General features: G+C 37.8%; 1 protein-coding gene across 5 annotated transcripts; it reads left to right on the plus strand.

Annotated features, from left to right (window-relative positions):
* SAR3 (SUPPRESSOR OF AUXIN RESISTANCE 3) lies at positions 1–26,907 on the plus strand. Of its 5 annotated transcripts, none has more exons than XM_090003795.1 (9): positions 1–137; positions 234–341; positions 5,897–5,954; positions 9,037–11,675; positions 11,849–11,972; positions 16,968–17,113; positions 18,485–18,582; positions 24,464–24,683; positions 25,117–25,400. In XM_090003795.1, exons 4-8 carry the CDS (start codon positions 9,039–9,041, stop codon positions 24,669–24,671), a joined length of 3,213 nt encoding a protein of 1,070 aa, XP_089859921.1. In that variant the 5' UTR covers positions 1–137; positions 234–341; positions 5,897–5,954; positions 9,037–9,038; the 3' UTR covers positions 24,672–24,683; positions 25,117–25,400. The 5 variants fall into 5 exon arrangements, 3 of the variants coding, with proteins under 3 accessions (XP_089859921.1, XP_089859917.1, XP_089859920.1); XR_016431438.1 differs by lacking the exons at positions 1–137; positions 234–341; positions 5,897–5,954 and adding exons at positions 8,365–8,441; positions 26,115–26,175; positions 26,790–26,907 and having other exon boundaries at positions 25,117–25,328; XR_016431439.1 differs by lacking the exons at positions 1–137; positions 234–341; positions 5,897–5,954 and adding exons at positions 8,365–8,441; positions 26,790–26,907 and having other exon boundaries at positions 25,117–25,328.
* The last annotated feature ends 965 nt before the right edge of the window (positions 26,908–27,872 follow it).

Consider the following 27,872-nt stretch of genomic DNA (forward strand, 5'->3'; position numbering starts at 1 on the left):
TCCCTCTCTCTCCTGTGCAGCGAAGGGGAACCCCTCTCTTGCTCTGTGCAGCGACGGGTGCGCCCCTCTCTTGCTTGACTCTCTCCCTCTCTCCTATGCAGCAAAGGAGAGCCCCTCTCTTTCCCTGTGCAGCGATGGTGCGCCCCTCTCTTGCCTGACTCTCTCTTTCATAGAAATTGGGATTTTGCTCTTTAACTTTTGACCTAATCTTTAATTCGAAGCTTAAATCGAAGATTGGGAGGTTGAAGCAGAAGATCTCCGAGAAGGATCGACTGATTTACGAGCTCCAGGACAAAGACTTAGAAATAGATGCCGGTCTTTGTGTCACCCTCGATGAGAATGTATGTGTTGTTATACCTTCCCTTCTTTGCTTCTGAAACTGATTGATTTTTTAGGAGTTTCATTTGTGGATTTCATTCTCCTAAATTATTTTTTATTGGAGCAATCTATTGCCTTCATTCATAATTGTGTATCTTTAGAACTGTTTTTTTTTAACACCATTAACGTCATCATTGTCACCACCCCTCTTGTTTCTTGGATTGGCGATTAACAAGAGATTTTTAGGCATGCTGATAAAGCTTTCCAATGAAAAAGATGGGTTGATGATTGCCACAAAAAAGTTGAATGTTACTCCAATCAGCAACAAACCTCCCCCATTTTCTCATCAATAATGATGTTCGAAACTAACCTTCACTTGGTGCAGAATTCCATTAATGTTCATCAGAATTCCATTTTCTCATAGTTGCAATCAATACTTGATTGTCCAAAATGAAGTAATTTGACCCATTATTCTTGATTGTCCAAGTTGTTCGCACATTGTCATCAAACAACAGACAATTGGAACATAGCATTTGAGTACGGTTCAAACAAACCTTGGACTTAGAATAGTTACGTTGGACTTAGAATAGTTGTTACAGAACGAACAGAACCAGTGCTCTGTTCCATTTTTTTGTTCATTTCGTTCAACCCTGGACAAGCCATCAAACATACCCTAAGGGATCCGACTTGGCATCCCCATCATCTTGCAAATGCAGGACAACCCGTTGCTGAGGACTGCTTTGTCTTTGAGCACGTTTTGTCCCGTTAGGGTTTGATTAGCTAATCCTGAACACACCATGTGACATTTGTCCTGGACCTGTGAGCCGCCTACAACTTGTCCCAAATCACCCATTTGAAATTATAATGGGCAAGGGACTGATTTGTCCCCCACGTTTCAAACTTGCTACAACACTGGTTTGTCTCATGAATTAAACATGTTCTTCTTAGGAGGTGTTTGATTCACTAAACAAACGCCACCTGACCTGTGAGACGCACCCGTGGAGGTGAGACTCACTTGTTAACGGATGGCAAGCAATGGGTCTCCGCGGAACCTGTCGATTTCCGAATATCAAACATGGGACGGCACCTGGGCAGGGGCCGGTCAGTCACCGCTCGGGTACATCCCCTGGTTCAAACACGCTCTTAGAGATCTTATTTGTACCTTTTTTTTTTGAGATAGTATGGTCGTATTCATGGACATTTGTTTGATTGTAATCGATTTGTGTATCATTCATGCACATAAATATGATTGTAATTCATTCATTTCCGTATACCACTCGCAGTAAAGCTTTTGAATTGGATACGTTGCACCTTTCTCTTTCACTGCCTTCCCCATTCTTTTGGCAGGATAGTAGATCTACTTAATTTAGTCATAATAACTGAACAAAAAAATCATAATTTTATTTTTTCAAATATCCCAATAATTGGATTTAACTAAACACCCTTTTTGGAGATTTAAGCTGGCCGCACAATGACAGGCTGAGCCAGTGCGACCAGGTCTTCATGTCGAGTGTGGTTTCTTCGAGTTATAAATCCAAAAAAAACTACACTCCTTGGGAGCTTAAAACAACCCCTGATTAGCTCTTGAATTTTTCAAAACACATTTTGTCATTCAAATGGACCAACTTGGGCTTGGCTTTATAAGCTTGTTGTCTTGTTGTGATCAGTCAGCTCAAGCTTGAGTTTTGAATTTGTGATGAGCCAACAAAGAGGCAAAAACTTGAACAAGGCTAACGAAATCTCAGCCTTTTCATCTACTTTACCAGCCTCAGGGTGTCGACGGGTTGGGTTGGGTTTGGTTCAAACCTAAGTGGGATCAAGCTCAGATCTGCTTTGAGATAATGATACCAAGTCTGGACCCAGGTGTAATCTGGCCTACTATAAGACAAACAATGCCCTAATCCTTTATATATATATTTTTTATCTTTTTTACAATAAAAATTTGTGGATCTTAATCAAAACTCAGGTCAGACCCAGTTCTAGGGGTGGGCATCAGGCCAGTCTGGGTAGGCTCAGGCATGTTTAGAGCTCGGTCCATCGGGTTTTAAGTGTGGCCCAATCATGAGATCGCCCGGTCCATTTATTAATGGGACGAGATTTGGCCTATTTCTTAACAGGCTCGAGTTTGAAGAGCAGCCCATGACCTGCCCCATTGCCCAATGTTCAACCTGACCTAAACTCATTAGTAAGTTAATTTTAAATGAAGTTCATAAATTAATTTCTATAATACCCAAAGCAATGAATTAAATGAAAGATTAATACACTCATATAATTATCTTTCTATTTCTCATATAATCATTACAACTAAGTAGGTAACTAATAGTTGTTATCAAGTTACTATACAACCAGCTACTAAAAAATTAATTAGGTAGCTCAGACCCGTTAGCTACCGGAACGAAACCGGGCCCATTATATACATGAGCTGGGTTTGGGTTGGCCCTATGGGCTACCAGGCCAACCCATTGCCCACTCCTACCCATCCAGGTATGAAATTTCACAAGCCATACCCGACTCCATATATTAAATGGGTTGGATCCTGTCAAACCCAACTCATTGGCACCTACCCCACACAAAGATAAGGGTGAGATCCACTCCGGACCCGGATGGGAGCTTGACCCACTTGCAAACTTATCAACATTGCACATGGGCGCAGTGTGTCTACAAGACAAGATGTCGCCGATCTTGAGGTTCCCTTAGGGTATCTTTGATGGTTTGTCTAGGGTTGGACGAAATGAACAAAAAAGATAAAACACAGCATTGGTTTTGTTCGTTCTATAATAATTGTTCCAAGTCCAACGTTTGTTTGGATTGTACTTAGATGTTATGTTTCAAATGTCCATTGTTTGATGACTATGTGCGGACAACTTGAACAATCATTGATAATGGGTCGAATTACTTCGTTTGGATCATATGACCCAATCCGTCCATCATTTTACATGTTTTAAGAAGTTTATTATGGTTTTTTACTCAGATATAAATCCAATTATGAAATTATATCTAAAATTATAAATTTTTACCCTGAGTATGAATTTGTAATTAGATTTTTGCCCCGAATATGGAGTTTGAATTGGATTTTTGCCCCAAATATAGATTTTTTGCTCTAAATATGGATCTTAAATTGGATATTTGCCCCGAATATCAAAATTTTCCTTGAACATGGATCTCAAACTGGATATTTGACCCGAATATGGATTTTTGCCTCGAATATGGATCTCAGACGATGTAGATGACCCACCTAAAATGCTCAATGTTTTTCAAGCATATCTCTCTCTCTCTCTCTCTCTCTCTCTCTGCGCATAGAATCATCAGTAGAGGTTAGATCCAAAATTTGGATTGACTACTATATTATCTTTATACAATGGAAACCATAACAAAAACATAATCACAATGAACCCAGGGTATGCTGGCCAAGAAAACAGAGCGGCCTTCCTGTAGTTCAAAAAGCTCAAACCCTTTGCTATGAGATTTTTTTCTTGCCCACTCTTTATGCACCTATATTGCCATTACCTATTCCATTATTGATCCCTCTGAAGATGGATAGCTTCAAATCACTCAACGATCAATCACTCCCATCTTCGCCTTCTTATCCAACCACAAAGGCTCCCATACAACCTTAACTTCCCCCACTGTCTTCCATCTACAACGAACACCCGATTATATGAGTAGGGAAGAAAATGTATACATGTTGAAATAAGGCAAAAATAGAAATCCAATAAATTGCCCAAGATATAACAGAAAAAAAATTACGGTTAGGAAAGAAAAAACCAAGATATTGAGAAAAGCGCAAGACCTTAAATGGATCCCAAAATATTAAGAATACCCTGTTATAATGAAACCCATAACAAACACCCGACTATATGAGTATATACATGCAAAAGCTAAAAATATCAACAAATCTATTTTTTTTCACTTCAAATGGGAAGAGGAGATTTAGGGGCATGTGATTGAGCATAATAGATGAGAGAGGTAAATATGAGAATAAGCATTTATCAACAGTGGTGAAAGACAACTAAGGCTCTTCCACCAAGTTGGAAGTTCACGAGAAGGTTGATCAGTAAGTGCTACCAAAGCACAAGTGAAGTCTTGATCTCTTCGAGGAAAGAGGACCAGAAAGAGGCAACCTGCAACCAGAGAATTGCTATTTACAAGAAGTAGCGAAGAAAACTTAACAAGGATTTGAATAGATGCAAAAGTGTTTTGAAGAACTTGTTGGTTCCTGAAATTAACTAGAAATAACAAGTTTGTGCATAGATGAAGTTTCTGAATTTGCACATAAAAGTGGAGTGCCTCATATGGAGATGAACATATACCTAAAGAATAGATCATCATCTGGTCTGAAATTATAGAGAAGCACAACAAAAGTAAACATAGCACAATTAAACATTGTAAACAGATAAAGAAGGTGAACCAACTATGGATCTACGATTCTCTAAGCAAAAATTAATGTTCAGCATCTATATATAAAGAGATATCCGTCCATATATGAGATATTTACACAAGATTAAACAATAATGAAGATAAATAAAATTTTTACACTGCATAGCATGTAGCATTTGCATTATAATAGAATGTCCTTCACATTTGGCTGAGTAACTAACAAATACAAAAATTTTATCAATAACAAGGTGAAGGCTATGTTGAAGGAATTCTGTATATACATATTTTTTTCCTTTTTAAAGGCCTGAAGATAAAAACTTGAATAGGAACAATTAATTATATTAGCTTATAGTCATTATATTAACTTCTAGAGTTTTTATATAGGATACAAAATTTCAATTTACCAAAGCAATTGTAGAAATATCAGAATCTTGTCTCAGAGGGGTGGGAATGGGGGGAAGGTTTGATATACATGCCTGGGTGTACAACCAAAATTGGTTTTCTGGCCTCATTTTGGAAGGTTAACCATTCTAGCTTACGAATAGCCGCACACATTTTCAAATACCTTGCAATGATAGAGAGATATAAACATCTTTTTGCATGATATCTGTGGTCCAAAAAGTCCTCATGGAAGCACCCCTTCAAAATAAAATATTTAGGTATTCAAGTAGTCCAAAAGTTTTTACTAGCACAATGACAAAAATTGTAGAAAAAAACAAATTCTTTTATAACTCATGATTGTCTTGGAGAGTATTAATATTCCTTTTTTGTTTTTCTCATATTTTTATTGGGAAATGCTATCCCAAGAGACTTGAAATATTAGAAGTATAAAAATTGCATAAGCAAAAAAATGAGTAAATATCAGAAGAAAGGTTTTTATGAGATTTTGCCTATAAAATTCATGATTTGTAATAAAATCATGATATATTTCCAATATTGCAATATTTTGAACACAATGCAATAACATCTTAAATTTGTGACTTCCTATCATGATAGTTTTTAAAAATGTTGTAAAGTTACAATATGGTTATTAATAGTAAGAAATATTGGATGTGGAAAAAGTTATTTATAGAAGGGCCAACCTTAGGCATACTGATAAGCACATTGATATTTATGACTGGATTTGCAACTGCTTCAATTGCATAACTACCTACTGTTTTAAAGGTTTTCAGCTTCCTGAATGTAAATTCTACTTTATCAGCAGGTGCACCGAGGTCTCTGATGAAGTTGGGAGCTAGCTGGAATCAGCCTGAAATAAGGTATCCATTCACCTCCATCAACAACAAAGGTATACAAGACATGAAAAAGAAGAACAAGTAGCGTCCTACAATTCATAGCAGACTTCTAAGCAGGGTGGTCTGGAATGGTACATTTTGCTCTGGGATACTAGTCATGGTTTCCTTAATGGCTGACAAGGCATCACCAAGTGGCTTCTTGATTGAAGAATAATCCAGTTCAATCTCCTTCTGGAGTTGCTCAACCTTGAAATTGATTGTGTCCAACTCCATTCCAGCCTCCAATCTGTCTGTTTTTGTGATGGAACCTCCCTCAGTTATTCATCTTCAAGGTGCACTAATGTCATAGTAATCAGAAACCCTATCACTAAATTAAGTGAAATCAATATAAAATTAAAAGCTAAAATAAGGAACACAAAGTGAACAAAAATTAGTGGCTAAAATATGAGCAAATGCTTCAATTTTTTGTTACCTTCAACAAAATTACTGTGACTCTGCGCTACTTCACATTTACCCTAGAAAAACAAATTAAATAACTAGTGCAATGCTAAGGGTGTGTTTGGTTGCAAATCTTGAAAATCAAAAATTTCAAATTCTAGAAAAGTGTAATGTTTGAATGCACTTGAAAATATGGAAAAATATCTAGATTTCAACAAGAAATTCATGAAATGTGCCTGAGTCCTTAGGTGACTGCCACCAAACTGTGATTGTTCGGTATCAAAATTCATCTATGCCTAATCCACAGTTTAGCTCTAAAAGATATTATACGACAATCCATCAAGTATCAAAAAGACCCACAAAAATTCCATCAATAAAATGAGGGAGGAATCTCTGCACAACAAATTAAAATGCCTCGAGAAACTAAATTTAATGATAGTTTTCAATTACCATTCAACACTAAGAAACCCATTTTACATCACCAAATAAAAACAATTTTCATCAAAGAGATCAAGATTCCACTAGCTAGCCAATAATTCACAGAAATTTCAAAGCGGATCCATATTTACATCAACACCAAACCCAAGGTAACACTAATATCTTAGAAATTACAAGCCACCACAATTAGATTTCAGATTTCAAGATGAATGCATAAAAGAAACAGGAACTACCAATCTTTTCGACCTTAGTTTTCATTTTCCTCAATCAATAGTGAGATAAAGCCACAAAATGACACATAACAATGAAAATTTCTGAAAACAAAAAAAGAATATAAATATTTTCATCACACCACCTTTATTAAAACCTTCGTCATCCACCACACCATAAGGCATCAGAAAAACATCAAATTCTCAGAAAAGACAAGAACTCAACAGAATAAACCCAAAAATAACAATCAAAGAAAGGCCTGAATAACCTAAATATACCGGTGAATCACCACCAGTTAAAACCCTTCCTACGAAGCCAAACCAAGAGCAAAACAACCAGAATCAGTGAAAAAAAAAACGACACAAAAAGAAAAGCCCACAAAGCATGAATCTTCGGAACAAAGAGATAGAAAACACAAGAATTACCGAAAACTGGCGTTGAAAGACTTCAACCACAAATACTTTCCGACGAAGATTCAGCCGAGAGATGTAACGTAGACTCCTTCACCCGCAACGAAAACCAAATGCCCCACAAAGAGAGAGAGAGAGAGAGAGAGAGAGAGAGAGAGAGAGAGAGAGAGAGAGAGAGAGAGAGAGAGAGAGAGTTTACAATTTAGGGTTCAATGAAGGTTTTAAACTTTGGTGCCAGCGGGCAGGCGACAATGTCGACGATCGCCCTGCTGGCCGCCCGCTCGAGCATGAGCTACTCCTTTCTCATCTTCAGTAGGCTCCCGTCCAGCGAGTCATAGGGAGAGAGCGTCGAGCGAGAGAGGCACGATCGTCAAGAAATTTTCATTCTCCTCGTCCCTGTAACTTTTGTAACAGGGGGGAGGGTGGAACGAAAAGATCATAGGTATAAGGACACGACATATGCATGGAACGCCGTCCACCACATCCAACGTTTGTCGGAAATCATCGTTCCCCGTGAGATTTTCGTCCAAATCACATTGGGAACGACACATCAAACATACCCTTAAAAACCGATATAATTCTATGGCGTTGTTGTCAAAATATCACGTCTTGTTTTTATTGAGCTATTAACACTATTTTTATTCTTATTTGTTCTTCACCTTCCTCATATTTTTTTCTTGTGTTTTATATTTTACAGGTAAGTTTAAAGTTTTTTATGTATCCATATATTTTATCCCGGGAAAAACATGAATTTTAATTTATCTCGATATTTTCCTTTCCCGATAAAATTCCGATAACGAGATTTATGAATCATGAATCATGATTCATCACCGCGTGTGCTTCCAACTACCTAATTTACGAAAATACCCCTCTATCGAGTTTCGCTGTTCTCGACCACTGAAGCCTGGTTTCTCTTTAAATACTCTCGCGCGCGCTCCCCCCCTCTCTTCGCTAGCGGCGTCTGCTTCAATGGCGGCAGCAAGCTCAGATCCCATCTCCCTCCCTCGATTCGACGGTAATGACTCTTCGAATCTTCCTCTTCTGCCAATTATTTCTTTGTTTGGTTTTTTGCCTTCTCTCTCCATCTACGGAGTAATCGCTCTTCCTTAGTTCGTGATGGTGATGCTGATTTTGCCCTAATTTCTTCGGTTCCCGAGATTGCGAAACCGAATCGCTGCTTCTTGTTTCTTTATTCTTTTCGTTGAGCTAGGGTTTAGGGTTTATGATCTTTCGGGGTTTAGATTTTGTAATTGATACGAAGATGCCTTAATAGGGTTTGTGTATTTGAGTGAAAGTTTGTCATCATTTGATGATTAGTGCAGAATGGACACCGGAAAGAAGTTTTCTATCCTTTCTTTACTAATTTTGGAGGGTATTGAATCGTTTCATTTTGTAAAGCTTGTTAAATTTCTGGTGGAACAAACACTTGGAAAGGGATTTGTGTTTCATTATTTCACCTACCTTGGATGTTTTCTTTTCTTTGTTTTTTTGGGTATTTTTCGATTACTCAAGTTCAGTTTTTGGTTAATGGTTTTATGGGTAAATCGGGTAATATTTATTCATTTTTTTCTTTTTTATTTGTTTGATTTTGGCGAATGAATTACGTTTAGGGATGCCTGCCCTGTTGAAGAGAAGAAAGATTTCTCCGAGTACGGTTCCTTTAGCATGTTCAAGTCTCATCAAGACGTTGTTGCCGACACTGACCTCTTCTGATTATTACGTGGAGCCGTCATTGAAGGATTTAGCTAGCAGGGAGCATGCTGATGCGGGTTACTGCGGTAGAGTTTGCGATTTTACAGTGGGTAGAATAGACTATGGGAGCATTAAATTCTTTGGTGAGACAGACGTGAGACGGTTGAATTTGGATCAGATTGTTCGTTTTGACCGGCATCAAGTTGTGGTTTATGAAAATGAGAGCAACAAACCAGAAATTGGCCATGGCCTTAACAAGGCTGCTGAAGTTAATTTGGTACTTAAAGTTCCTCAATGGGGAGACTTATTTGCCTTAGATAATCAGGGTTTGGAAAATTTTGTATTCAAATTGAAGAACAAGACAGAAAAGCAAGGTGCCCACTTTGTTTCGTTCAATCCCTCTAATGGAGAGTGGAAGTTTGTTGTGCATCATTTCAGTAGATTTGGATTAACTGAGGAAGATGAGGATGATATGGAGTTGGCTGTTACCACGATACAACAATCTGCAAGAGTGGATGATACAGAAATTTCACGCGAGCAGTCACGGGAAGAAGAGGTGAGTTTTGGTAAAGAAGGGATGGTAATTGATGAGTCTCGGCTTAGCCCATCTGGATCTGCTCTGTCTCATTCTCTTCCGGCACATCTTGGCCTTGATCCATTGAGGATGCAGGAAATGAGACTGGTGATGTTCCCCACAGCAGAAGAAGATGAAGAGCTTTTCAATTCATTTTCACACAAGCGGATATCTCTCAGAGAGAAAACAGTAAGAGCTGATGCAGTAAATTCCCCTTCTCTTATTGGAGGTCAAGGGTCGTCATTGCAGTCATCTGGTCAGAAAAAGAGTCATAGGATAAGTCCAGCTGCAATATGGGGAACACCAAGTCCTTTACGTTCACCCCTGTCAACCAAACATGCATTAATCGAGTATAATGTTGATAAAACTAGGATCAGTCCACCCACAAACATTCTCATGACTCAGCAAAACAAAGCTGTTCTGCCAAGGATGAGGAAAGTTGACGGTTTCAAAGTGAACTTGAAGCATGAAACCCCTGTTGGTAACCTTTCCAATGCCATAGTTGATGCTGCGTTGTTCATGGGCAGGTCTTTTCGTGTTGGATGGGGACCAAATGGGTTACTTGTGCATAGTGGCCTTCCTGTTGTCAACAATGGCCAGGAGAAGGGTTTATCTTCTATAATCAATGTTGAAAAAGTTGCTCTTGATCGAGTTGTTAGAGACGAAGAGGAAAAAGTTAGAGAGGAGTTGATTGATTTGCGGTTTGTTTCTCCTTTGAATCTCCACAAATCATTAGAACATGAATCTGTCAATGTTCAGGTTGGTTCTTTCAATCTAAAGCTCCAAAGACTCATCTGCAATTGCTTAAAGCTTCCAGAGGTCTGCAGGGAGTACATAGGGATTGTTGAACGACAGTTTGATGTTTCAGGATTATGTCAATCTGATCGTGTCATTCTGATGCATCAAGTTATGATATGGGAATTGATTAAGGTTCTTTTTTCAGAAAGGGAAGCCAGCAGTTGTTTAGCACCTGCGAAGGCTGATGATGTGATAGATATGATTCTGGATAGGAAGATGGAACCTTTGGACATAGAACCAGAAGCAGAGCCATTTGTTCGGCGGGCAGAGTTCAGTTCTTGGTTGCAGGAGAGTGTTTGCCATCGCGTTCAAGAAGAAGTGAGTCGTTTAAATGAGGGAGACGAGTTGGTACATATCTTTTCACTTTTGACTGGAAGACAGCTTGATGCTGCTGTAGAGTTGGCAGCGTATAAAGGGGATGTCAGAATGGCGTGTCTATTGAGCCAGGCTGGTGGATCAATGGTGAGCCGATCAGATATGGCATCACAACTTGAGGTATGGAGAAGCAATGGTCTAGATTTTAACTTCATTGAAAAGGGAAGGTTACGGTTGTATGAGCTTCTTGCCGGCAATATTCAAGGAGCACTTATTGATTCTGAAATAGATTGGAAAAGGTACTTTGGTTTGCTGATGTGGTATCAACTTCCTCCAGATACACCATTGCCAGTCATTATTGACACTTATGAACAGCTTCGCAGCCAAGAAATTGCTCCAGATCCGGTGCCAGTATACATTGATGAAGGACCTCTTAAGGAGGCTATTGGCATCAGTGCAGCTGGTCATTTTGATTTGGCATATTATCTTATGCTTTTACATGCCAAGAAAGAGAAGCCCTTCGCAATGCTGGAAACCATGTTTAGCTCTTTTTCCTCAACATTTGATGCACTTGACCACCATATAATTTGGCATCAGCGTGCCATACTAGAAGCTGTTGGTGCCTTCAGTTCCAAAGATCTGTATGTGCTCGACATGAGCCTTGTTGCTCAACTTCTATGTCTTGGGCAATGTCACTGGGCCATCTATGTTGTGCTTCACATGCCCCAGCACGGCGATTTTCCTGGTCTCCATGCCAGTGTTATAAGAGAAATCTTATTCCAGTACTGTGAAACATGGAGCTCACAAGAAGCGCAACGCAGGTTTATTGAAGATTTAGGTATACCATCAGCTTGGATGCACGAGGCTTTGGTAGGTTGTTCTCCTCTTGGTTGGTAGATGCAGTTTGTAATCATTCAGATATTTTCCACTCCATTCATATTAGTATAACAGCTTCAACTCCACCTTATTTTCTGAATGTTGTCGCTTTATGTTTTTTTTTTAAATGTTGAAATCCCATTTCTTCTTTTCATTTTTAAATCCAGGCAGTATATTTTCAATATTATGGTGACCTGTTGAAGGCCTTCAAGCATCTACTTGCATGTTCTAGCTGGCAGAAAGCTCATTCAATTTTTGTGACTTCAGTTGCACATTCATTGTTTTTGTCATGTAAGTACATGGTAATTTTTATTATGAAAGCTGATTTATGTCAAAGAAGCCTGCTTAAATCTGTCATCCTCATGAAAACATAAATTGCTCTGTTTGTCACATGTACCTCAATGTTCCATGATAACATCTCTTAAGCTTGAATCTAATTTTATAACATTTTTAATCCCACATGAATGTAACTTTAAAATCTTTTTACTACTATCTGGGCTATCTCATGTAGGTACAGAGTAACTTGGTTGAAACAATTAGGACACAGGGACAGTGCTGTACATTATATGTTGAGTCTAGATTTGACTAGTGACAGCTAGGTCAATTCAGTTACTTGTTCAGGTTTTGTTTTCTTCTAAACATATATACAAATAGTGAATTTAGCCATATAAATAGAAAGAAAGATGCATGATTGCATAAATGCTTGTAACATCAACAAATAAGTCAATTATCATTAAGCTAAGAAATAATTAAGCTGCATTACTGGTATGAAATCAGTCAACTAAACTAGTGTATATTGTATGAAATGAATAAATATTGAGACCAAAATAAAGAATCAAGAAAATGAAGCAATCAAGATCTTCAAGTCCAACATAAGGACATTAATTAATAACACCACAAATCAAGAAACACTTAAAGAAATTAGAAAATGTAGCATTTACCAGACTTTAAAAGTATGCCTTAATAAAACAAACAAGCAACAACTAAAGATCCATTGGTAATTTTCATATCTGGTGATACTTTGAGAGTACAAACTGCAAAACAAAAATAGCAGCCTTCACTTTAAATTTCACAAGGATATACTTGTAATGTGAGATGAACTCACCATTCACTTTTACTGTAAAAAATAAAGCAGTATTCTATCTACTATATCCATAGTCATCATGTAAGAATAGAAAAGAAATGTTTCAATCAATGTGTGTGTGTTTATATATGGTAGAAAAGATTGATCTCATTGAGCAGAAATGATCTAAAAGAAAGAAACAAAAGAAAAATCAACCTGAGCTTAATTGGGATAATCTATGAATGAGTTGTTTGAGGTCCCATGGTAAGAGTCAAAGCTAAAAAGATCTTTCTTCTAAAAAAGTTGAATTGGTATATTTAAAAATCGATAGCACAAAACATTTTTCTGGGCTGGACCTGATATTAGAGGACAAACTATAAGTTATTAGGTTAGTTAAGGAGGCTTTTATAAAGATAGGCCACCCTGCATAGGGGTGATGTGCTTTGAGCTAGTAAAGGCTGTTAGAATTAATTCAAAACATGATTGTCAAATTCTTGTGCATTGGTCGACCTCCTGTGCTGGTTTTACTGTTCAACTAAGCAGTAGGTTTGAGTGAGATATAAATGCTAATGGTTTGATGTATGTTAAATAAATGCCCCTCAGACGTGACCTGCACCACCCCCTCCACCTCCACCTGACCTGACCTGCACCACCACCTCCGCCTAACTTGCACCACCTCGTCCGCCTTCACCTGACCTGCACCATCACGTCCACCTCCACCGACCTGCACCATCACCTCCACCTCCACCTCCACCTCTACCTGACCTGACCTCACCTGCACCACCACCTTCACCTCCGCTTGACCTGCACCACCCCCTCCACCTTCACCTGACCTGCACCATCATCTCTACCTCCACCAGACCTTTATCTTAATCTACCCTCCTCAGGTCTGACCTGCACCACCGTCTGATCTGCAACACCACCACTTCCACCTGAAATGCACCCCCACCTCTGCCTCCACTTGACCATCACCATCATCTCCTCTACCTCCACCGGACCGGCACCACCACCTCCTCCTACAATTAGCCTGCACCTCCCCACCTCCCCATCTCCTGGCCTGCATCTTGAGACTCCTCCCAAACTTGCATCACCACCTCCGCCTCCTGGGCTTGCCGAGAGGCGGAGCTGGCCATGGTTCCCCTGGCGATACGAGGATCCTAGTGGGGGTGTTCCAAGGCGTGGAGGACCGACGCATCCTTGTCGGGGGAATTTTAGCAGGCGCGCATCTTCGGGGATTCAGATTGTTGGTTGCCCTCTTTCAAAGAAAGAAGTTGATTCCAGCCTCTTCGACAACCTATCTTCTCGTTCCTCTATGCCTGTGCATCACACCACTGAAGATACCATTGAAGAGACCTTTCTTAGTAACCTTTTTTCTGTCCTTGCTTCTCCTCCTTGCTTTTACCATCTTAAGAAGCAAGAGGATCCGATAGTGGCTAGAGTTTGCAGTAGGGATCCCTTGCGTGATTTTGCTCCATTACCTTTGAACATGGTCTTCAGACCATCGACTAAGGTGACTCACTGTAACTTTGCACAAATGTTTTGTGATGCCCAATCTACTTGCACTGGTGTTTCCCACATGCCCCCTATCAAGTTAGTGTTTGAGAGCGATAAAAAGGTGCGCAAGCTTAAAATGACTGAAATTGAGATACTAAATGTGAACTCCAAGTAATGCCGGAGGTGTTCAAGGAGAAGGACCTCAAGATGTGCTTAGTCTACAATTACTATTGTAATCTCCATCGTGTTGGCTCTTTAACTATGGAAGGAGTGACCAATGTAATCACCATCTCATCCTGAGTGATATCTTATCACTAACAACCTTTGTTTTTATTCTTCCCATCTTGACATTAATTCATAATGAGAATGTTTTCCTTCTCAAAAAAAAAATGCGCCTCTGATAAAAGGTCATTTTTATGAGACAATGGAAAGTCATGCGCTAGTGTATATGCAAAGTGCTAGGCAAATAATGCAACAATGAAGCTAGTTTATATCCAGAAGAACAAGGAACACAACAGATGACACTTTGAGGTAAGCTCCATACAGGTGAGAATCAATGTTATATTTATCTATGGATGCCTTAAAAGTAATAGACATCAAGGGCTGACGTAAGTCACACATTCTCGGCTAAAAGGTCGACGCACCCGCATCGACACACCCGCTTTGGACACGGGGTTGACATGGTCAACTAAATGTCAGACTCGGTCAACGCACCGGTGCTGAGTCTGTCCACATTTTGGACTCGGTCAACTTTGACCAAGTCTATTTTTGTCCATTTATTAAAATTAATTTGGTAAGTTTGTGTTGTTACTTCAATAGAATTACTTTTTTATTTTTGCTTTAAAATTTACAATCTTATTATTGTTATATATATATATATATAGCCGTGTTCCTGTGTCCAAAATTTTTGAAATTGCTCCGTACTCGTACCCGCACCTATGTGACATAGGGGCTGACTTGTTATATACATTTAGGGGAATGTAAGTGGAAGGCCTATAAAGGCTTGGAAGGGGGTCATGCAGTCTTGGAAAGGGGTAGCGGCAGGTGATGGATAAGAAATTGGACCTGTAAGCAGAAGTGCAGGGATATATAACAATTACAAGTCCAACGGATTATATATGACACTGGGCAAAGGTGGGCAAGGTCTGGGTCTCCACTTGTCGTTGGCCCGGATCAAGACTCCATTTTTAATGTTTTTTAGGTTGCCAGATCCATGCGTAATAAAGAAAAAAAAGTTGTTCAGTGTATCATGTTTTTCTTAAAACTTTCTTGTGCTGTCATCAGTTGTTTAGAGCTGCCTGTGCATGCATTTGTTTGTCTGGGAGAGTTTAGAGCTGGCAATTTCATTGTTAAGTTGGGGCTGCTTAGGTTAAAGGAGAGGGGGCTCTTTGGCATCAGGAAAATTACTCAACTTGGCTGATCTCATTAAGATGCCTGTTTGGTTGTGATTTATGTTGGTTAAGAGCACTGACGTATAGATTTTTCATGTATACCATTTCGTACATGACTAAAATCATCAAGGCTTCCATGAGGCAAGAGCATGTTAGCATTTATTGGTGTGTAATTTTTTTTCTTGGTTTGTCTAACTAGAGAGAATCACATTAACCTTTGGGCTGGACTGTGGCAGCGTCATTCTTGCTTTGTTTACTGGTGCCAAGGGCATGATTTTCAAATCCGAGGGATAGTTGTATTCACCCTTGCATGGGATCAGAAACTACTGGCAGCTGTATCCTCTGAAGGGAAAGAGCTCAATGCAGACATGTAAGATCAATTAGTTCAAATGCCTGATGGAATAGTTTCTATTATTTACAGGCATTGCAAGTAATAGTTGAAACCTGGAAACAAACTTCTACTTGGTTCTGTCATCACTTACCCTCTATGGCCTTGATGGTTAGGTTGGCTATTAGGAACTATATTTTAAGTCTTAATCCATGATGGTGTTCATCTATCCAGCATGACTACATAATGGATGTATTCTTCTGCTGTGACCACCTCTGTGTCTGTTGTGAGTTTGATCTGCCTATTAGCTTGATGTTTTGCCTTTTGGGTGCGTGGCTGATCAAGTTAAACCAAGGGTGTTGGTTGGAAAAGATATTCTGGACAGGTTGTGATAGACTTGCTGGAGTGGTTAGATGACTAGGTGGAACGCTAATTGCGCTCAACAAACATGTCTTGTTCTTGTTCAAGGGTTTGATTAACCTATGGCTTCCATGGTTAAGGTGTGTAGCTTCATCCTTCTCATTGAAGGATTACTTTTGAGTTGGTTTTAGCTTCCATGGTTAAGGTGTGTAGCTTCATTGTTCCTCATTGACAGATTACTCTTGAGTGGGTTCATATGTTTCTAATGCTTCACATTGGCATTTAATCTTTGTCGAGTTTCCATAATGTCCTTAAAAGCTGCAACATTGAGTGGGTTCATATGCTTCTAATGCTTCACATTGGATTGTGAACTGAGTTTGGAAAAGATAACCTCAGGGACTAGATCTTAATCATTTGATCTGCATGTAATTTAATTTGTTTTGTCTACTAACTTACCTCACTTTACAAAGCAAAAGAGAAAATGTCTTGTCCCTTAATTTACCAAGCAAAAGTGAAAAAAAGCTTTTTTACTGCACCATGTTTGATTATAGCCCCCTCTTATTATTTTCAGGCTGTACTAAGATGCTTTCTACGTTCTATAAATCTTTATGTAATGCCATTGATTTCATTCTGGTTTTCTATTGGTTCAGCTGAGGATTCACAGTTATGGAAGCTTGCGATTTCCATGGAAGAGCACAAATCAGAAATTGCAGATTGGGACTTGGGTGCTGGAATCTATATTCACTTTTACTTGCTAAGGAGTTCTTTGCAAGGAGAAGATACATTGCCTGAGTTGGTGAGATAACTCTCTCTCTCTCTCTCTATGTGTAGTCCTACATATATTCATAAATGTGTATAGATGTATGTCTGCTCAAGTTACATTATATATATATATATATATATTATATATATATATCGTTTGTACATGACAGCAGCAACAGATGAAAAAAAAGGAAAGAATGACTTCATATAATAGATTCAATGCTAGAATTTATGTGCTCTTTCCAAAATGCCATGGGTTTCACAGTACCAACTTTTCAAGATATGGAGAGATCTTGGATTCTGTATTTTTCATGTCAGATTATTTCTATTGTAGGTACTTTATATCTGGTCTGTTGGTCAACTATTGTTTCAACAATTTGGTGTGTGTAAATTAGAAAATTGCAATGGAGGGATGATAGTATATGCAAAGTGCAGTTCTCACAGAGATAAGCTACCATGTGCAATTCAGATCCAACATGCAGAACGTAGCTGTTTGAGCATCAAATGCATTGAAACGGTGCCAGTAGGACCGATAGAATCGGATGGGATTTGGACAAACTAGGTAAAACTAGAATCTCACAAATTCAATCCGCTATTAAGAATCACATCAGAAAACACAAATGTCCAAATCATTTTTTAGAAAGTTCTTGAGCCACCATGGTCATTCTACAACTAATTTAAATAGGAAGAAAATTGACAGCTCTAAACGCTTAAAAATTTCTTGACTCATAAAAACCTCTTTTTCTGTTTAAAAAACACATTCCAAGGGTCGATTCCTACAAAATCAAGCATGCAGAACACATCTGCGATGTCAGGTTGAGTCAAAACAACTTGCTCCATGAGATCCCAACTAGATTTTACATACAAATGATTGTAGCAAATATATATATAGTCACTGGAATATGAGAACTGGAATGTGAGAACTGAAATATGAGAACTACAAATATGGGCATTTCCAACACTTTTTTTGCAAATCCAACTATGTGGATGTGCCTGGCATGGTTAATTTGCTAGGAATCAACCATTGGATCGTGTATTTTCGATGAAAAAAATGTGATTTTTGAATGCTTGAATATTTATAAAGATTATAAGCCATTGATTTTAAAGCCATAAAAAAATCCCATTTATTCCTCAAAATTGGATGATTCAAGAGCAGGTTCTTATAAAACCAAGCATGTAGATCTGGTTAGATTCAAGAGAAAAAGAAAACTATGAAAATCGTGGTTCACACATTAGTTCTCATTGTGCTTTGACTTTCCACTTACATGAAGATGCCAACGGATTGTAATCTGTCATGTGCTTTTATAGATTAAGATATTGTTTCTTTTGTTCTGTATGTGATGATTATGATTGTTCCATTTTCTTCAGTAAAATTTCTAACAATTATAGGCATTTTTTGCTCCAGAATTCTCTTGATAAGAAGAGTGTGGCATGCAGAGACTTTTTTGTTCGCTTGAACAAGTCTTTGTCAGTCTGGGGAAGCAAATTATCTGTAGATGTGAGGTAACTGATAGCTCTTATAGAATCTCCTCCATTATTTATTGTATTGTGTGTATGAATCTCTTCCTCCTCTTATAAACTATATCACAATGAAAAGATGGTTTCTGCTAGTCTTGAGCAGCACTTGCGTGTTTGAAGTATAGAGCTGGTAAAAAAGCTAAAAGAGTTGAGCTTTCCATGGTCAGGTTGAGCTCCTTCAGGCTCAGAGACAGCTTGGGCTTGGCTCATTAAACTTAAAGAGCTCTATTATTGTTGGATAAACCAGTTTTATACACTCTATATGAGCTGGTTACAAGCCAAGCTGAGCTGAGCCGTGGGTGGCTTGGTTCATTCAGTAGGTCTGGTGTAAGATAACTTAACAAACAAAGCTTGACCAGCCTCATATCCCCATCCAGCTCGGCTTTTAGAAATATTGGCTTTGTAGTCAAATGCAATGTTTCATGACTGGCACTCGGTTTCATGAGTTGACAAAATATGTCATAAAATAGAAAATAAATAAATAAATAAGTACATACTGGCACACATATATCATGCTGTATGATGCAAGAACCTTGGTTTCTTTTATCTTGCCAACCAAGAATTTATTCTTCACCACAACCTTCTAGATATTCTTTTGAAAGTGCATTACATAGTTGCTTGCGAGATAGAATTTGGCTATGAGCCACATTCTGCAAAATTGTTAGACCCTTTCAAATGCCTCTCAAGGGCTTTATCTAGCTTTTGCACTCGGATGTTTAGATCTACCCAAATTTGGGATCTTTGAAGAACATGATCCTGTGTCTTACTGGAGCAGTGTTGTGAAAAGCGTTGAGGCGTAGCGAGGCGCTCCACCAAAATCTGAGGCGAGGCGTAAAGCATAAGCCTCAATTTTTTTTAAAACTTAAAAAAACTATAAAAAATATCTAAAATTATAAATAAATAAAAAAATCTTTATTGATGAAGCAACAACCAACATGAAATAAAAAATCTCAAATAAATACTGAAAAAATATGAGATTAACATGTAAAAGTAACATTAATGCAACAACTTGATCTATGTAAGTATCTAAAAAATAAAACATGGGCATTCATTAAATTAAAAATTAATATTAACAACGAAATGCATCTTAGCATTAACAATACAATGTCATAATTAGAAAATGCATGTTAGCATTAATAACCAAATGTTAATATATTTGTCCAAAACTCTTCAAAATGAGAGTGTTAACATTCACAATTGTAATTGAAAGACCTAAAAAAACATATAAATGGTCATAGCTATATGATATGAATTAGGGCCTAGGCTCTTCTTGTGTCTCATCATCATCAATATCTAAGTCTTCAATGTCATCATCTGAGGAATCCATATAAATAGGTTCTCCTTCATCTTCATTATCTGACTCTTCATCATTTGCACTTTTTTCCTCCACATCCTCAGTCACTTCTTTTGTTTTTTTTTTCTTGCAATAAAAAAGCATGTATTAAATACTTATTTTATGTAATTAAAAAATATATTTATATTCATAGCAAGGTAAAAGTAATTTAGCTTTACCTCGATCTCTTGAAGACCGATCTTGCCTAGAACCAGTTTGTGAACCATGAGGTGAAGTAACTTTTTCAATAAGCACATGCTCAATGACATTTATGTCGAAGTTCGGATCCAACCATGAATCCTCCAACCAATTGGGATCACTAGGCAACACTGGATCTTCCTTCTCCACAATCCACTCATCGTTTGAGTCTATATCGTTTTGTATGCATCTATAATTTCAAATCATTGATAATCAATTCTAAGATAATTACACTTATAAAAATGTATTTCACTAATAAAATATAAAGTCACAAACCATTGAAAAAGTACTCCAATTCCTCTTACAGCCCGATGCACTGCATGTCAAACTTAGAATTCGAATTGCAAAATTCATCTACTCAAGATTTTTGTGCCCAAATGAACTCCACCAATCAGCTGCATTCAAATAAAACAATACAAAATTGATAAAAACATTAAGAATGTCATAATTAACTAAAATATAAAAAATATTAACAATAACAACATAATTACAAACTTACCAGGACTTTTTAATTTTCTTGTTGTAACAACTCTTCTCTACCAAACAACCCCTTTGCTTTTTTAAATGCATCAATTTGTGTTGTAATTTTCAATCGAACATTTGCATCAGAAACCAATTTCTCAACACAATAATAAAAGCCACTCATAACTTCTTTATTCGGATTGAAGTTGTCAGTATAATGAAAATGTGGATTTAAATAATAGGCAGCTGCATGCAAAGGCTTATGAAGTTGCAAGTCCCATCGTCTATTAATGATATCTCAAATGGGTTTATATTTTCTTTCAACCTTTTCAAGGTTTGAAGCAATTTTCTCCTCTGCTCTATCCATTGCCCCTTACAAAAATCCCATAACTGGTTCATCTACATCAACTAATCGCAACACTTTCACGAGAGGAGTGTAGCTTTAATTGCATATGATATGATAGCCCAAAACTTATGATCATTAAGAACAATATAAGAAATGTTCTTACCATCTGATTTCTTATAGTAATTAGGTGATCTAAAATTTGAAGATCAGAACATTGATTTCAACTATTTCTTACAACATCCAATACTATGAAGCGTGAGATATGTTGTGGTAAAACGAGTGACGGTTGGACGTAGAAGTTCTTTCTTCTTTGTGAACTTTCTCATCAAATTTAATACCCATGCATGACTATAAATATATCTTATAATTTTTTTGCCTTTTCCACTGTATCTTTAAAAATTGATATCTTTCCAATATCTTCTAACATAAGATCCAAGCAATGCGCCGCACATGGTGTCCAAAAACATGTTTTTCTTACTGTTAACATTATTCCCAGCTGCCACATAATTTGGTGCATTATCTGTGATGATTTGTACCACGTTACTTTCACCAACTTCTTCAAACAACTTACACAAATTTGCATCAATTTTTTCCATGCCGCTAATGTCAATGGACTTTAAAAATAATGTCCCAGATGAGCTGTTCACAAGAAAATTAATTAAGTTTCTTCTTTTTTCATCTGTTCAACCATCTGCCATAATGCTACAACCAACCTTTGGCCATTTCTTTTTAAACTCTTTTAAAATTTCGTGAGTACAATCTACTTTATCCTTGAAAATTCACGTTCTAATCTCGTGATAAGAAGGCGGTTTGAACCCTCGTCCATAATTTGCAATAGCTTCTACCATTGTACCAAAATATGGATTGTTTCAAAGATTAAATAATAAGGCATTTGAATAAAAAAATCTACCAATGGTACGACATACATTTTTTCTTTCATCCCTTTTGAAAGCAGTGTTTATTATGGTTTGCCGTGCTTCTTTATTCACAAAGAGGTCCATGGGACCATCTGTGTTTGTTTTTGCATCACTACATGATTCACTGGTTTCTTTTTTCACATTATCGCCTGTTGATGATCCAAAATAAACACTCCTCTCGATATCCAACTTGTTTTGTTCTTCTTCTTGTTTTTTTTGTTTTTGATTCCTTAGATGATTATGAAAAAGTCTTTTCACATCAGGTGAAACCGATTCGCACATGCTTACACTATGTTTTGTGCTAGCTAAGTGATGCTTTAACCTATAGATGCCTCCTGTAGTCTGTTTATGACAATAATTGCAAATTGCATGTCCTATGAGTTTAGGATCTTTAGTGAGATTTGGAACTTTAGTTCCATGATCCCATCCTACATCTTTTCTCATTGTTCAACTGCAAAAAAAAAAAAATAGACCCAAGAATTATAATGGTTAACTATGATACATTCATACGGCATTACCGAACAACCAAATTATCATTTTGAAGCAAGTTTATTAACAAAAGTAGAATCAGTCCACTTTCTACAGCTGCATGCTTTTTTGAATTAAAAAAAACAGAAAAAATCTAAAAAAAGATAAACATCGTACATCTGTGCATGAACTGCAGCATAGAATAACCATAGATAACACACTCATGGGCTCTGATGATGAGCTGCAACTTGCTCTTCTTGCAAGTCTCTCAATCTGTCAGGTTGCATTCACAAAAAACGTACATTCTTTTAAGAGGTAAAAGGTGTAGCTTAGCTACGATTTCCTCACGCCAGAAATCAAAAGCCAAGAAAATTTTTAGGAGACAACACCCAATTCCATTCTCAGCAAAGTTAAAAATGTTCTGCACTTTGCATTCACAAAAAGCATCGAGGAAGCATGTCAGAAGATGGATTCTTTACAATGAATTGTACAAAAACCACCTTAACCCATTGAACTTGAGCAACTGCTATATACACAAGCAACTCTAACCTCTGTCTTTCAAATGTAAACTCTCTACAAAGCACGATCAAGGATATGAGGCAAACAAAAACTTTGAAAATATCACGAGAAATCAGCAGTTGAATGATCGCTGCTCTAAACTTTCGTCACTAAGATAACTGTGATCAGCGAACACCATCTCCAAAGCAGAATTCTTGTCAATTTTTAAATAGAATGTAGATGGGGCAAGCTCATTTAAGGACTGTACAGTCTAAATTCAGAACATTTTGGGAGTAAAATAACACAAGGACTTATAGGCAGTAACAGCAGCTGCAATCTGCAACTAGAAATGCACCCGCAGAAATCGAGAAATGTGTTAATGAAAAATTATTCTCATTTACAAGCCAAAGCCTTCTCTTATCCTACATTATATATCACAGTCATATAACACTTACTGAAAGCATCGCCCAGAAAATTGAAAGTAGAATAGTCAAGGCTAATGTAGCACAAAAAAGAAACCAGTAATGACAAATTGACGGTCAGAATGGAGACTACAACCTAAGCACCAGGTGAGACACCTGAAGGATCCTTCGATGAATCGACAAGAGCCGGTGGCAAAAATTGCCACATGGGTACCCCAGGGTAACACATAAACAACATAGGTTTCAGGGTAACCCATTCTTTGAGAGAATGTTGTATCATGCGAGAGATGAGAGAAGAGATAAGAAGAAGAAGAGGAGGAGAACGACAGTGCAAAAAAAAATCCATACCTGTTTCGGGGCTCCACCACGTGAGAGAGAATGCTGTGAGCCTGTGAGAGCTGTGAGGGAGAGAAGGCTGTGAAAAAAAACAGAGATAGGGGGTGAGAAAAAAAATAAAAGCACATAAAGGGGTCGGTAGGGCTTTGTTTAAGCCCTATTTTTTTGGTCGAATGAGGGTTTTGACCCTCATTTGACCAAATAAATCGAGGCGCGTGCCTCGCCTCGAGGCATGCACCTCGAGGCATGTGCCTCACCTCGAGGCATGTGCCTCACCTCGAGGCATGTGCCTCACCTCGAGGCATGTGCCTCACCTCGAGGCATGTGCCTCACCTCGAGGCACGTGCCTCACCTCGAGGCACGTGCCTCACCTCGAGGCACGTGCCTCACCTCGAGGCACGTGCCTCAAGGTTATTGAGCTTTATACCTGCGCCTCAAGGCACAAAGGCCCTCGCCTTGAGGCAAGGCGCGCTTTTTGCACCTTGAGGCGCGTTTTTAATAACACTGCTCTGGAGTTACTTTATTGGGTCAAGCATACAGGACTGTCTGTGATTGTGCCTTGAAACAAATATGTCATATACCCTGCTTGGGATTTAAATAAATTGTATCGCGTATGGACCTGTCTTAAGCAACTTGCTTGGAACCATTGGTTTTGATCAAAATCTGATAAGATTGATGGGTCTTCTAAGACCTTTCTCGAAAGGCTGTGACCCTTACTCTGCCTCTTGTGGCAAACTCTTGCAAATTTGAACTTCAATTCTTTGAATCCTTAAGTTCTGAGTGGTAGTAATTTCATTTGCTTTTTGCTTTTGACTGGACATGATTCGATTAAGGTTTCATCTACAGAGCTTGTTATCGGTCTCTAAATTGATGCTTATGATTGCAGAGCGACCTATTCAAAGATGGCAAACGAATTATGTGTGTTGCTGATGTCTAGGAATGGAGAGAAGTCCACCTGTGCTAATCAAATGAGCCGGTTCAATACTGTCCTTGGTGCACCCATACCAGAGGACCAACGGTTTTCTCACATGCAGGATGCAGTGTCAGCGTTTACTTTCTGGCTCAGAGAAGGTGTCTTGGCAGCAGAATTGTAATTAGAAGAGCAGGTAAGTGGCTAAAAGAAAGTCTCTCTCTCTCTCTCTGTGCGTTAAATGTGGTAAAGCTTTTCTGAAGACCATCTTTTATCCTTTTTATGCCACTTTCATGACACTTGCTGGTTTGGCAGCAAGTTAGGCATGTTTGGGAGCCTTGCATTAAGCTGGAAACACCATTTCCATGTGTTACTAAAATATGATTTTGCCAAAATGTGGTGTTAAGCATGGAGTTCCCAAAAACCTCCTCTTGTGAATGGTGTTGAAATGTGGTGTTAGGGCTGTCAATTCCATTTCCAATTCAGTGTTTTGACAAAAACCTGCTCCCAAACAGCAGAGAACATGAGAGCATTGGGATAAACCGTGAGACGCTTCCATTTCAAGGCTCCTAAACATAGTGTTAATATTTGTGGAAATATCACTACTAACTTTATGATCTTTATTTAAGTGACAGGTGCCACACAACTAGGTCCTCTTTTTCTTCTTTGGGATAAGGCTTTCGGGAACATGAAACCTATATGAAATGTTGGAATACATGGGATTGAAACCAGGCAAGGGCTTCAAGGTTCTCAATCAAGTAGATATGCAGGTGCATCAAGCACCCCTAACTTGAAGCTATACTGGCAGCTGGCTTGTAAGGAAGTCTCCAAGAATTAAGAGGTGATTAATGTTGTATCTTAAAATTCTTGTAATATCTTGTTAGCTTCTAGAGTGATAACTGATTCGGTTTGCTTGCTGTGATTTCTTTAGTCTATGTTCTCTCTTTTTGTCTGGGTTTTCTGGTATATATATATATATATATATGTATATATATATATATATATATATATATATATATAGAGAGAGAGAGAGAGAGAGAGAGAGAGAGAGAGAGAGAGAGAGAGAGGAATTAAAACCTCTCCAATGAAAAACGGTCTCAAACCTACTCAATGAAATTTTTTTGGTGTTTTTTTTTTCAAAATTCTGATCGTACAGATGTGTTCAACATGATTGATTTACTAGAAAGCGACACTTGGATAATGAATTTTGGATAGAAAAATGGTATTTGTAGCCTCAAAACCTTATGAAAATTGTACCCCATTGATTTTTAAAACTTATAAAAACCTATCCATGCATCGGAATCAAATGTTTCAAGAACTGATTCCTATAAAAACATGCATATAGATCACATCTGTATGTCCTAATTTTGAAAAAAACACAAAAAAATCTAATAAAACGTCCATTGGGTAGTTTTGGGAGGGTTTTTCATTGTGTAGGTTTTCATTCCTATATATATATATATATATATATATATATATATATATATATATATATATATATATATATATATATATATATATATATATATATATATATATATATATATATATATATGGTAGCTGCCTACCACCAGCTCACTGGGCTTCTGAAGGGTTTTACATGTTTTCTTTAAATTTTACCTTACAGATGTGTTCTACATGCTTGATTTTACAACAATCGACTCTTGAATCATCCGATTCTGACACAGGTAGATTTTCATAAGGTTACTGACCAAACAGGTGTTTTCAGGTTGTTTTTTGGCAAATCAGATGCTGCAGATGTATTTGACATGGTCAATTTGCTAGTATATAATACTTGGATCATGTTTATTTAATTAAAAACAGGATTTTTTAAGTCTTGAATATTTACAAAATTTTAGACCATCTAAGGTGAAAAATCTACAACCAATGGTACTCTTCCAACGAGTGTTTCATCGATCAGATCTTATACATTTGTTCTTTATAATTTATTTAGTAATAAGTATGCTTTCTAGACATGTTTTCCATAAAGTAAAAAATTAATGGCTCACAGTACATTTAAAATTTTGTGATACAAAATATTGTGGGCTGTTATTTTTTAGTGCTTTTAAAATCACGTTTACATATAAAAAAAATCATCATATAAAACACTTTGCTTACTAAACAAGTAAATGATAAAAATTCTATATAGGGTGTCATCGATGAAAAAACTCAGTTAGAAAAAAAACTATAATCAGTCATCATTGATTGTAGATTTTAAACCTTCTTTGGGTTCGGCGGTCCCTTTTCGCTGTATATATTATATAGCTATGGGTTAACTAACATTGTCTCATCAACACCACAGGCATCTTCCATGATAGATGGCATTTTGGATTTACGGTAAAGGGATCAGGCTGGAACCATTGAAAAGTCAGGCTGTTTCTCTTTGGAGGGAACGGTGCAGGATAAAAAATGGAATGGATGGGTCAAGATACTATCCACAGTGAAAGTAACAAGGTGATAATTGAAAACCGCCGGTGGGACTTAGTTGAAAAAGCTAATAGATCCCTTGAAGGGAAGGGATTCAGTTCTGTATGCCCTCCCAATTTTTGAAAACACAATAAATCTTTGGAAGACCCCCCAACTTAAGGAGAAATGATGAGTGATAAGGCTGTGTGCCTGACTCTATAAAACATTGGGATGCCTAGCCCATTAGAAGTATAGTCAGCCTTGTACTGTGGGTTTATCCCCTATGGCCATGCTTTATTAATCTATAAGTCTCCATAATCTGTCATTGTAATTATAGGGTTTTCGTTTTTCATTTCATGAAGAAAAAGACAATGAGGATAATACAAACAAGAATCAAGTCCAGGGCTTTTTGGGGCATTCCTTTCGAAAATTTCTCAAAAAGGTCCAAGTAAGGCCTTTTTTAGGGCATTTTTTTCGGGAATTCCCTAAAAAGGGGTGCGTAAAGTCTCTTTTTTGGCATTCCCTTTCAGGAATTCTCAAAAAAGGGTTGCATATAGGTATCCTTTGTAATTTCTTTGGGTCTGCCTAACCCCAACTTGCCTTAAAAAAAAAAAAGTGCCAACACTACTTGTGCACCTCCAAGCTGCTAAAGGGAGGTTAGTGCTAGGATCCCACCGTTTGTTTCTATGCCAGTGGAGGTTAATCTCACAGTGAAGTTCAATATGCATGATCATTTGAGCTTTTTGTGGTACTAGTTCTGCTGAAAATGTGTACAACCTATGGATTTTGACACGGACCTGATCTGTTTCAGAACCAATTCAATGTGGGTCAGGTTGGGTCCAGACAATTGTCCATTTATTCCCCAAATTCCAGCCAGGTCATGACCTTGACCAACTCTGCCTTACGGCTTTTCATATTTTTGTTACATTTTGTTGTCCTCCATGTGGATTCTTCTCAAATCAGCTGTCCATATTTAGTC

The sequence above is a fragment of the Nuphar pumila genome, chromosome 4 (assembly GCF_984573655.1).
Source record: "Nuphar pumila chromosome 4, dmNupPumi1.hap1.1, whole genome shotgun sequence".
In the NCBI taxonomy this organism is placed as follows: Eukaryota; Viridiplantae; Streptophyta; class Magnoliopsida; order Nymphaeales; family Nymphaeaceae; genus Nuphar; species Nuphar pumila.

What these genes read in the sequence shown, in the direction of transcription:
- SAR3 (XM_090003791.1), top strand. Translation starts at nt 8,396, where the DNA reads ATGGCGGCAGCAAGCTCAGATCCCATCTCCCTCCCTCGATTCGACG. An exon ending in CTTGGATGCACGAGGCTTTG is followed by an intron (nt 11,676 to 11,848) that starts GTAGGTTGTTCT and finishes TTTTAAATCCAG; the next exon opens with GCAGTATATTTTCAATATTA. An exon ending in AAGATACATTGCCTGAGTTG is followed by an intron (nt 17,114 to 18,484) that starts GTGAGATAACTC and finishes TTTTTGCTCCAG; the next exon opens with AATTCTCTTGATAAGAAGAG.